The sequence below is a fragment of the Pezoporus occidentalis genome, unplaced genomic scaffold, assembly GCF_034315485.1.
Source record: "Pezoporus occidentalis ecotype Australia unplaced genomic scaffold, CSIRO_AGI_Poc_V1 ctg115, whole genome shotgun sequence".
In the NCBI taxonomy this organism is placed as follows: Eukaryota; Metazoa; Chordata; class Aves; order Psittaciformes; family Psittacidae; genus Pezoporus; species Pezoporus occidentalis.
The window spans coordinates 359612-372402 of record NW_026912940.1 but is presented as its reverse complement, the minus strand read 5'-3'; the positions used below and the strand labels follow the sequence as shown (position 1 = coordinate 372402).

The window sequence follows — 12791 nt, the reverse complement described above, 5'->3', positions numbered from 1 at the left end:
CAGTCTCCCCTCTGTGCCTGGCAAAATCTTGGAGCAGATTCTCCTGGAAGGCATGCTAAGGCACATGAAAGACAACAGGGTGGTTGGTGACAGCCAGCATGGCTTCACTAAGGGGAAATCCTGCCTGACCAATTTGGTGGCCTTCTATGATGGGGCTATGGAACTGATGGACAGGGGTAGAGCAGTTGATGTCATCTACCTGGACTTGTGCAAAGCATTCGACACTGTCCCACATGACATCCTTGTCTCTAAATTGGAGTGACATCAATTTGATGGATGGACCACTCGGTGGATAAAGAACTGTCTGGATGGCAGTACACAAAGAGTTGTGGTCAATGGCTCAATGTCCAGCTGGAGACCAGTAACGAGTGGTGTCCCTCAGGGATCGGTGTTGGGACCGGTCTTGTTTAACATCTTCATGGCTGACATGCACAGTGGGATTGAGGCACCCTCAGCAAGTTTGCCGATGACACCAAGCTGTGTGGTTTGGTTGATACCCTGGAGGGAAGGTATGCCATCCAGAGGGACCTTGACATGCTTGTGAGGTGGGCTGATGCCAGCCTCATGAAGTTTAACCATGCCAAGTGCAAGGTCCTATACCTGGGTTGGAGCAATCCCAGGCACAGCTACAGGTTGGGCAGAGAAGAGATTCAGAGCAGCCCTGTGGAGAAGGACTTGGGGGTGTTGGTTGATGAGAAAATGAACATGAGCCGGCTGCAGTGTGTGCTTGCAGCCCAGAAAGCCAACCGTATCCTGGGCTGCATCAAAAGGAGCGTGACCAGCAGGTCGAAGGAGGTGATCCTGCCCCTCTACTCTGCTCTCATGAGAACTCACCTGGAGTATTGTGTGCATTTCTAGTGTCCTCAACATAAAAAGGACATGGAACTGTTGGAACCAGTCCAGAGAAGGGCCACGAGGATGATGAGGGGACTGGAGCACCTCCCATGTGAAGACAGGCTGAGGAAGTTGGGGCTGTTCAGCCTGGAGAAAAGAAGGCCACGTGGAGCCTTCCAGTATCTGAAGGGGGCTTATAGGGATGCTGGGGAGGGCCTCTTCATTAGAGACTGTAGTGACAGGACCAGGGGTAATGGGTTAAAACTTAAATGGGAAGTTTAGATTGGCTATAAGAAGGAAATTCTTTCCTGTTAGGGTGGTGAGGCACTGGAATAGGTTGCCCAGGGGGGGTGTGAATGCGCCATCCCTGGCGGTGTTCAAGGTGAGGTTGAACAGAGCCTTGTGTGGCATGGTTTGGTGTATGGTTTAGGTATTTTTCCTTTTGTTTTTTACGTATGGCTAGAATAAATCTCTTGCCAGTGACATCTTAATGTACTGCAGTATTTGCAGAGGGAGACAACATGAATGACAGTGAATTAGACTGGAAATGTAGGAAATTTTTCATTTTGAGTTTGGTTTCCCCATTCTCTTTTGACTGCATTGCAACTTTAGGAAGGATACTTGGAACTGGCAGTTCGATGATGAGAAAGATAAGCTAAACAAGGCGTAATTGTTAGTTAGAAATGGAATAGGGTTTGTCAGCTGTTTTTCACATATAAATTAATATCTGTTATTTAACCCAAACTCCCTTGTGAAAAAGATGTAGAAAGCATATAGGAGACCAGTAAAAATTGCTTTGCTGCTGCTTCATATTACTGCCTTAAAAGAAAGTGTTGTCTGAAATAAATGACATTTCTCTTTGGCAAGGGTTTTTTGTTGACTTACATAGTGAGTGCTGTACAATGTCTGTAGCAGTGCACTGAACTCGCTTGCGGATACTGAATATACTTGGCCAGATTCTTCAGAAAATTATAGTCCTTTTTTGCAGCTGATGTAGTACAAGAGAACTGTAACTGACACAAAAATGTTTGACTGAGAGATCTGTCACACAGGAAGACAACGTCTATTGTCCAGTAGACCCAGTATCATAAGTGTTCCTTCTGAGCTAGAGTGCATTAGGAGAAGAATATGTCATCTATTTACTTAAGTCCATTGAGGGTCCTTCTTTTTAAAGAAGTAGAGAGTCATGGTTGCTTTTTGAATTAAGACTCAGCTGTCCACTGGATTGATAGAGCGCATAACTCTATGGCTTTCTTCTACTTCCCATGTAATTAGAGCTGCAGTAGAAAAGAGAACCAGGCCATCTCTCAACTGAAATGGGTTAGATGCCTGTTTTGTTTCCATTCGGCTTATTCTGGTGTAAAATAAATTCTAACCAGAAGAAGAGTCAGTTGGAGCCAGGCCTATATTTGAGGATACCAAATTAGATTATTCATCTAAACTCATGTTTGTCTTTCTGATATTTATCTCAAAGAGCAGACACTTCATCAAGGCATAGGTTGAGTAGTTCTCAAGTCTTGGTAGGCAGTCTGAGATTGAATCTGTCATTGAACAGTAAAGCTTGTGGAAGTTTGAAGGTAAATTTTAGATCTCTAAAGGATACTTGGAAATATTTTCAAGAGCACTAGTCAGTCAGTGGGAGGACTGCTAACACACATGCATTACACAACTGTAAAACAAACTGCGTAGTCAGTATCTGTCTCAGTGAAGGTACCATTGTATTAATTTTCATTTATTAATGAAGACTTAGACCTTAGTTTTACAGTTCTTTCTTGTCTGCTCTTTCTCAGAAAGTTACATTGCATCACTATGGGCAGAAATTGCCCAAGTAAAGATAAGAGTATTAGGACAAGTTTCAGGAACAAGCAAATCATCTGCAGCATGTCCGATGCACTGTTGACGCTTATAATGATTTAGTAACAGTATTAGTAGGTCTAACATATGCATGATGTGGACATCAGAGATTTTAGGTCAAGGGATCTGAAAATAAGGAAAGAAGAAAAAGGCAAGGAAAATAAGAAAAACAAATAAACATATTTTACTAGAAAAGAATGATGCGGACCTTCTGTCAGGAAAAGCTTGTATTTCTGTAGTATTGTGAGCTGTATTATGCAGAAGTTATACTACACAATACCAGTATTTCAAATACCAATACTTTGAAATTGTTTGTATAGAACTTCAGTGAAAATGTTGTAATATCACAGTGAAGGACATGGCATGCTGCCTTCATCATCCTCTGTCATGGTTTACTCTATGAAGAACATTTGATATATGCAAGGAATAGCAAAGATACATATTTCTGCTCATAAAGAAAGTCTGATTTATTACATAATATCCTTCAGATTGCTTCTGCACAGCCTGTATGTGTTAAGTAAGCACATTAAAGTCAGATTTTTTTTTCATTAAAATAAGTTCATTTATAATGATGAGTTAACTAGGTTGTTTATAAAGAAAGAGAGCTCCAAAGGCAAATTACCATGAATAAAAGCAAGAAGAGATCTGATTTTAATAAGGTAATTAATAACTTATTAGTGTCTTCAGTTTCTTCCAAAAATAATTCAAAAATAACTTATCTTTAATTTCTTCTTAGTTTGTTTGTGCAGATGCCGGAACAAAGCTAGCTGAGTCGACAATCTTGCATAAACAGATGATTGCTTCTATGCCTGGAGTAAGTACTAAATCAAACTCCACCTCTTGGTTCTTTTTTTTTAAACAATGTATCTTATTCAGCTCTGTTTGCTTCATTTTAATGTTCGTTCCTTTTAATTTCTTTTCTGATTGGCAAGTTGTATTGCAGGCAGAGGTTAAGGTGCTTCTTCCTTTTTGTTAATGTTGGAAAAGTTCTGAACTTCGTTTTGCCTCCTTTACTTTCACTGATAATCTTTATCCATGTAACTGACTTAGATGGAGTGCCAAGTGTCTGTGCTCAAGACAGCAACTGAGATCTGTGGTTCTATGTAGGGAACAGACCAGCTGAAGTCTCAAAAAATGGTAGGAGGGAGGAAAGCCGCAAGCTATTGCCTTCAATCTCACAAAAGACTATCTGGTTAAAGAAGGGTGTTCAGTGATATTTTTCTGGTAATGTATAAGGCATTCATCTGTATCCTGCTGATGAGTGTAGCTAAATTACCAGTACTCATAATTACATAGGCACAGAATATGCACCTGATGAATGTGTTAGGAAGTAACACAATAGGAGGTCTTGTTCCATGACACACATGACTGAGTACCCAAATGGATGGATGAGGGTTAGCCCGGATCTGCTTCACGAGTTGAGGAATGCTCATTTCCCTATATGTATGTCTGTTAGCTTTAGGAGTGACCTAATAGGATCTTTCCCATATATCTTCTGAAGTGTGTGATTTTCTTAGTGCAAATTTTAATAATACCTTTTTTCCTGAGAGAATATTTTGATTTATACTTGCTTTAAATAGATGGACTAACCTTGGTGTTAGAAGGTATGTATATTAAAACTGCGAAGAAACTGTATGAGCTGAATAATCTGCATGCTCTTATGGCAGTTGTGTCAGGCCTACAGAGTGCTCCAATCTTCAGGCTGACTAAAATGTGGGCGGTAAGTGAGCAGCAGGACAATGGAGGGGTTTTAATTTGGTCTTAGAAAAATACAATGTTCTGTGGCTTACTTTCAAGGATGCAATACTTATTCCAGGTACTTCTAATATAATAATTTTTCTAGTGCCTCTGACATAATTTTTCTAGTGCGTCTTAAGTCTAGTTTCCTTTGGCATTTTTTTTCCATTCTGGCATAGAAATATTTTCTTTGAAAAATAGCTCCCTGCAGATTCTGCTAAATGCAGAGGCTTCTAATTTGGCCAGAAGCTATTTTGTATTTAGCTGCTGGAAAATTATGAATGCCAAGGTGGGTCATACTTTAATCATTTAGGGGTTTATACTGTTGGAATTTTTTTTGCTATGGCGAGCAGATGTCCAGGAACTCTTGATTCAATTTCCATAAAGAGATTTGTAGTTTCTCTGACTGATAACTAAATCTAGCAATTTTTCTCAGTTTTCAGAAGTGTTTTCATAGTTACAGCAACCGCATTACACAGTATATTTGTAGGTCTGCTTTTGTACAGTTATGAATGATTGTTGTTCTTTGGAAACACTTTTATGTGAGATCTGGTTTTTGAACTGGAATTAATACTATTTTTGTGTAGTTGTATCTTTGATTAGAAGAACATTGGAAATTACATTTGCTCATAGATACCTCAGATCTGAGAGAACACTGTGCTTGATTCAGCCACAAATTGTGTAGTCATCCAGCTGTATAAACAGATGAACTGTGACATTTTCAACTGTGATAAAAATAACCAGGTGATTGAGATACTGCAATGCGAGAGATCCATATAAAATAGATCATTAAAAGGAGCTAAAATGGCTCAATGTCCAGCTGGAGACCAGTAACGAGTGGTGTCCCTCAGGGATCGGTGTTGGGACCAGTCTTGTTTAACATCTTCATGGCTGACATGCACAGTGGGATTGAGTGTGCCCTCAGCAAGTTTGCCGATGACATCAAGCTGTGTGGTTCGGTTCATACCCTGGAGGGAAGGAATGCCATCCAGAGGGACCTTGACACGCTTGTGAGGGGGGCTGATGCCAACCTCATGAGGTTTAACCATGCCAAGTGCAAGGTCCTACACCTGGGTTGGAGCAATCCCAGGCACAGCTACAGGTTGGGCAGAGAAGAGATTCAGAGCAGCCCTGTGGAGAAGGACTTGGGGGTGTTGGTTCATGAGAAAATGAACATGAGCCAGCTGCAGTGTGTGCTTGCAGCCCAGAAAGCCAACCGTATCCTGGGCTGCATCAAAAGGAGTGTGACCAGCAGGTCGAAGGAGGTGATCCTGCCCCTTTACTCTGCTCTTGTGAGACCTCACCTGGAGTATTGTGTGCATTTCTAGTGTCCTCAACATAAAAAGGACATGGAACTGTTGGAACAAGTCCAGAGAAGGGCCACGAGGATGATCAGGGGACTGGAGCACCTCCCGTGTGAAGACAGGCTGAGGAAGTTGGGGCTGTTCAGCCTGGAGAAAAGAAGGCCACGTGGAGCCTTCCAGTATCTGAAGGGGGCCTATAGGGATGCTGGGGAGGGACTCTTCATTAGGGACTGTAGTGACAGGACAAGGGGTAATGGGTTAAAACATAAACAGGGGAAGTTTAGATTGGCTATAAGAAGGAAATTCTTTCCTGTTAGGGTGGTGAGGCACTGGAATAGGTTGCCTAGGGAGGTTGTGAATGCTCCATCCCTGGCAGTGTTCAAGACCAGGTTGGACGAAGCCTTGGGTGACATGGTTTAGTGTGAGGTGTCCCTGCCCATGGCAGGGGGGTTGGAACTAGGTGATCTTAAGGTCCTTTCCAACCCTAACTATTCTGTGATTCTGTGATTTTGGAAGAAAAAGAGAATCAGGCTGCCTACTGCTTGAGTGAAACAGAATAGATGGGGGGAAATCTTGGTTGGTGAAAATTCTTTTGCAACCGAGCATTATTTTCAGAGGTTTGAGTATAGTATCTTTTATAATTGTTATTCAGTATTTTAGGTCCCTTAGCCCACATAAAGTGGATGGAAGATATGCTGCCAATGACCTTCTTTTACTGTTTGTTATTCTGTCAAGGAAACTGACAGGTATAGGATTTGAAAAGCCAGGAGGTGGCATAGTTCAGCACCACGTAGATTGATATTAACATACATAATGAGAAGTGCCCAGGTCAGTTGCTTCAAAATAGAATGCTAGCAGTTTCTCAGATTTCAGCCACTAAAGCTCAATTATGGCTTAATAATTTTGTGATCAAAACTAAATCTGGTTCTTTTGTATAGTCAGATAGGGTAATCAGTCTCTGTGCTTCAAAGTGCAGGTAATTAACTAGAGGTCAAAGAAGAGTGGTTTTCCCCTGTAAACTTTACTGCAGTATTTTCCCCTGAACCTGTAACTTCAGGTAGAGTAGCTTTTGGTGACTTCAGAAAGATACCTAATTAGATAATTTTAGTATTTAGCCTCAGAAGTTAAGCATTGCTTTTACTTGGCCCCTCAGAATGAGGCATTTATAGTTCTCCTTGAATTTATCTAGCATTATCTTCAGGTCATCAATATATCAACAGAAGTTTATATGATACCTAGTGCGTCAGTCATGTCACTTTCTGAAGCTTCTCTGGTCTGTTTGAAGCCTTTATTTAATCTGACAGCTTTGTTCTGTTGACTGCTTTGCACACCATACTAGCTGAAGGCCAGATTTGTATTTCTCGCTAGGAAAAAGATTATGAAAACTAGTACTGTGGGAATACAGGAAGTACCAGTTTTCTTTTTATTTTCCCATTGAGGCTGTTCTTGCTCTGGCACAGGTTGGTTCTCAATGCTTACACCTTTCTGATCAAACTGGAGCAGTTCATGAAGGAATTACTTTATCCCTTATAGTCCTTGTTTTCCATTTTGAAAATTGTAACTAGCTTAAATGCTTTTAGAATGCTGTATTTTGAAAGATTTTGCTTCAGAAATATCCCAGAAAAAAAAAAAGTAACACTTGAATTTCATTGATGTTTAGTTAATTGATGCTTTACACATAAAATGCATGAAGCCAGTCATTTAATCTCTTTTTACATCAGAATTAATGTGAACATAAGGGCATCTATGCCTATGACTGAATTTTGTTTTCTGGGATGACTTGTCAACTGGTGAGAGTTTCATCAGTCAATCTTATTTTGCCATCACAGAATATTTTATGATGCCTGAAGAAGCTACAGTGACTGGGCTCTTTTTATATTATCATCAGATAAGAAGGGCATATTACAGCGAGAAGAAAAACATCAAAGAATACATATTCCCAGCTGAAGTAATCTAAGTAAAAAGTGAAATAAAGAACTTGATACATATAAACTGTGTTCTGATGAACAAGAAATTAAGACAAAGACATGAACATATTCAAAACCTGCTACTTAAACTTATTTCTTTTATGTTCTAGTGTGGAACAGCAGCAATGGAATGCATGCGGCAATATATTGGGGAAGTGCTGGATTTCATTGCAGATATGCATACCTTAACCAAATTAAAGGTTGGTTCTGTGCATACATTAATCTAAAGTATATGTGCTTTTTATAAAATATATGCTTTCTGAAATGAATCTGCCTGGGAGAAATGTAGGAAGTCTTTGAGAATGACTGACAGGTTTTTTTCTTTCAAAAAAAAAATGTTAGTATTGTTACAGATTAGACACTTCTGGGGGATCAGTAAAAAGTACCTTATGCAGTGTTGAAATGCAGGCTGATTCAAACGTCGTGAGCATACAGTAAAAATGCATGCTTGGTTTTTCTGAAATGTTAAGGGTATGCTAATGTCATACTGAAATCACTGTAAGAAGTAGTCGTGTTGAATATAACCCATGGAAACATAAACCCCTTTGCCTGTACAACTAATTACACTCCTCTGGGGGAATTTGCGTGCCTCTTATATACACAAGCAGATACTTCAGTTAATTGAAAATTTGGAAATTATCAAAATGCAGTAATTCACCATAATTAAAAAAAAAAAAGCTGGTGGGGATGGTGTCCTTTTTCCTATGGACACTGTTGTTTTCATTGTCAGGTTATAGTCTGTCGATGTTGGGGAAACTGAATAGTTCTTACCTCTGTGGTCCAAACTGCTTTTTGGTTTCTGTACATTAGTTCGATGCCAAATTGTAAGAGGTGAGATAGGACAATAACTTCTGTCAACATAATATAATTTATTAAGGAATGAATTTCATGAAAACATTCCTAGCTGGTCAAAACCTGGAATTTCTGTTTCATAGGGGAAGTCTGTATCTATTAAATTTCCTACAAAATGGAAATTCTTTAATGTGTTTCAGAAAAGAACTATAGACTAAGTGATATTGCTGTTGTGTAATAGGAAATAATAAAAGTGTTGCTGTTTCAATTGCTAGCAAAGTAGCATCTACTGTTAATAGCTTAAATGAAGAATGTAATATTTCAGCTAATATGCCAGTAGTCATAATGCTGTGGAGAGGCAATATTTATTCTATGTAGCATAACACCTACCCATGAGATAGTTCTGTTGTACCGTCTGAAGCTGAATACTAAGTGAGCAGAGAGCTGGAGGTGAAACTTTGGTTAAAGTCCTTGGTTTTGTAGAGGCAAGACACCTGTCTTATAGCAGAACCATCTGTCACTTCTCAATGTCAGGCAAAGTTAGAGTGTAGTCTTTTTAGCTAGATACTGGTACCCTGCGCAAGGGTGAATTTCCTTCAGTACATAAAACAGAGGAAGTGGTGTGACTGCCCTTGATGCCTCTTAACTTCTGCAAAGCTGGCAAGACAGGTGAATGGTGTGGGAGTGCAGCAGAGGGACTGTTACAGAGGAGAGTCTTTGGTTTCAAAGATGCAGACAATTCTACAGTCTAGCAGTAGAGTTTTAGTTCTTGTGCACCAGCAGTTCGATGATTTGAGGGGAAGTTTGTCAACTGGAAGAGGTCATTTTGTCACTGGGCATAGTCATATAGCCGCTAAGCTGCTTTTATGTGCTCTAAAGCTCAGTTGCTGGATACAGAGAGACAGCTGTCCTATTCTGACCAGTGTGAATCACATTGCCATTGCTTACATGCCTGGGCTTTGGTGCACGTGAACTTCTAGGGAAGGTCTTTGAATAAGGTCTTGTGTTTATTTCTAACATCAAGAACTGCTGTGCTTCTGTAACAGAGTGCATCTGCTAATAAAGGGTGTTGCTGGTCTGTTTTGCTGATAAGTCAGTATAGTGTTTCCTTGAAAGGGCTTCTCTGCTACTGCACCAGTCCTCTGCTGAAAGTTACTGGAAATGCACTGGGGTGTTTCATGCCACAAGTTCATGCAAGCATTCTGTGGCAGTCAAGACAGAAAAAATGATAACCTGTAATGGATTTTGGTACTGGAGTTCACTTACGAAGCAATGAAAGGAGAACTTTTACCCTACTATTTTCTCACACACTCTCTTGTGCACTGTTCCTCTGTTCCCTCCACCCTACCTCATCCCCAGGAGGGAACACCTTGTTGAAAGTTAATAATACCACAAAGGAAGAAGAATCCCAACTAAACTGAAACTCATGTCTTTTGAAATTCACAGTGACCTTGTTTTACTGGACAAAATATACCTTCTGTTCTTTCCCTGTTGGCCATATGCCTTGAATCCCAATGAGTTTTAAAAAAATACTTTAATAAGGGAAGCAGCCTGTTGTACCAGAGTAGAAATTGACTTCAAAGCACAAACTTAATTAATCATTTTCAGCTGAATTGGATTGCCTTCCCACTCTATCCTTTAAAGTTATTCACCCATTTCTCTTACAGCTCAGAACTGCTTTTGGAATAGGTAGGCAAATGAACCATAAATGAGGGAGATACATGTGGTTTGCCAATTCCACAATAACACATGAACTTATCTGAAACCACGAATGGGGAAAATTTATTGATAAATACTTGCAGGTATGCGCTGTTCTGTGTAAAATGCGTCTATGTAGAGTTCTCTGCCATTTCCACTTTTTTATTCTGCCTCTTCTCCCTTGAAGTGTAGTTTGATCTTTAGAAATGCTCTTAAAATGCTTAAGTCTGATAAGGTAGTAATTCGTTATGCTCAGTAGGACTATTTTTTTAAATTTTTATACACAGATAGAGGTGGGACATGAGCTAAAATTTTATCCAGTTCTTCACTTTTATGTTTGAAATTAGACAAGAAGCTTCCCAAATGTGTAGTCTGGCCATTTAAAATTAAGTCAGAACCACGTGGTTTAGCATGTTATGCTGTTTTGATTTAACCATGTAATACTGAGGAATCTGAGAACATGTAAGATTAATGTAATAAGAGAGTCAAATATAACCCTAATTTTATGCATTGTAAAGAAAAAGCTTTGGCTGCCTTGGGAAAATGAAAAGGCAGTTCTTGTTTAATCAGACCAGATAAACGTATTCTATGGTTCTAACACAGTTTAAAGTGTTTGCAAGTGTTTCTCAGTTTACAAATAGTCTGAACTTTAAGCAAATTTGCAACATCTAAATTCAAATCCTTTAAGTTCATTTAATATATTTACTCATGTTGCTTGGGTTTTTTTAACTGAGGTGTCCTAGGAAGTGAGTCTTAAGATTATCCAGTTGTACAGTTTCTTATTACAAGTGTGTATTATCAACAGCATCTGGCCTACTAAATCAACCCAAAGACTACTGTATGATTTATATGACCAATTACAATCCCAACAGTGAAAGTTATCCTTGGTTTTCAAATTTTGAAATGCCTTCTCTGTAGAAATTCAGTGAACAGAAATAGTTAAAGTTGTTTTTTCATTTCCAGTGTCTTATTTTCATGTCTGAAAATAGCTTCTTTGAAAGAGGTTAAGTATTTTCAGCCCTGCGTATTAGCAACTGCATTATAAAAAAGGTATAAATGTTAATTTGCAAGATAATCACATTCCAGTTTATTGTTTCTGTTCAGTTTATTATTTCTTTTCCCTTTGGGATAGCATTTTAATTGGTAAAGCTCAGAAAGGTTTTACTTAGAAAATTCTCCAATTTTGGAAGATGTATAATGTATCTGCCTACATACCTGTCTATCCTTTTTACCTGGCTCTATGACAAAGTCATTAGATATTCAAGCTGGTACATAACCTTTTCTCTTAAAAGAAACTTCAAGTAGGTGATTTTTCAGAGTTTTAAGTTTCTGGGGTCAGATACTTACTGGTTATAAGATATTATTGGTCCACTGTTTTTTATCACATTGTAATTTAATAGCTGATGACCTGGATTTTCTTGTGCAAACCATATGGCTCTCCTTTAACCAAGCAAATACACTCAGTATGTGTTTCGTTAGTCTAGTAAAAGAAGGTAATGTAAAATTAGCTTGATTAGAAATATACAAGTATCACAAGAAGCACTAATGACACATTCTTTAGAACTGACAAAGCAGGAAAATAAAGTATCTTTCCAGGCATAAATATCTGCATGTTTCTTGGTAAAAGGTTTAACCTTTTCATTTCCAGGGCTTAAAGGCATTTGTAGCTGAATAATGCAACAAAGTCATACTGCTGGTGAATTTTCTAATTTCTGTACATGTAAATGGAATATTGCACAGGGAAGGCATTTCCTGCCCAGATGCTATCTAGCTAAATCTGGGTAGATCCTTTTATCTTAAGCTGTCTGGATATGAAACCTTTAGTTTACATTTGTCAGCTGTTGAGTTTGCTGATGTGGAAAATGCCTATACATTTTGCACAATTCATATTTTGTGTGGGCTCTTGAAAATATGTTCCTCTGTGGAAAGATTTGCATCATAAAGCTGCTGCCACTATGTAGGGACTGGGGAATTTTTAAAAAAATCTATTTCTGACCTTTGTTCTGTAGTTTTGTAGACTCAGAGACCCTGAGAAAGTAATTGAAGGGAAATGGAATAGAACTCCTTGTTACCTGGAAGAACTTAGTTCAAGTGAAATACTCTTTTTGGGTAGGAAATCAGATCTTTGTCTTGCAGAGCCACATGAAGACTTGTTCACAGCCACTGCATGAAGACACATTTGGTGGACATCTGAAAGTTGGTTTAGCTCAGATTGCTGCTATGGAAATCACCCGGGGAAACCACAGAGACAACAAAGCTGTGATCCGATATTTGCCTTGGCTTTACCATCCTCCTTCTGCAATGCAACAAGGGTGAGAATGGTTTTTCCACAAAAAATGAATACTAAATTAGTTAGAAAACGTCACAAAATTCTGCATTTATTGCCAGATTCCATAGATACGTCCTGCAGTAGGGAATGGTGGCTGTGGAACGTTGTAACAGCTGTTCAGCAGCTCCTTGATCCATCAATGCACTACTTAAAGTAGATGCTAAAGGAACGGTGATGGTAACTTCATTGGCTTGACTGAAGCTACCCTGGAAATTAACTTGATTCTCGATCTAGGTAAAGACAGTGAAAAGCACACAGGTGCTAGATCAGTCCTAG

The 12791-nt window shown here is 39.1% G+C and overlaps 1 protein-coding gene across 13 annotated transcripts in view; it reads left to right on the top strand.

Moving 5' to 3' along the window:
* Positions 1-12791, top strand: part of UNC79 (unc-79 homolog, NALCN channel complex subunit) — a 117564-nt gene that overhangs the window by 93500 nt on the left and 11273 nt on the right. For all 13 annotated transcript variants that reach the window (XR_009968340.1, XM_062637864.1, XM_062637844.1 and 10 more), the window contains 3 exons: positions 3425-3502; positions 7807-7896; positions 12323-12498. Coding sequence is in view for 12 of the 13 variants with exons in the window: in XM_062637864.1 (XP_062493848.1) it covers positions 3425-3502; positions 7807-7896; positions 12323-12498 (344 nt within the window). In the remaining variant the exon portion in view is untranslated. The remainder of the gene's footprint in view (positions 1-3424; positions 3503-7806; positions 7897-12322; positions 12499-12791) is intronic.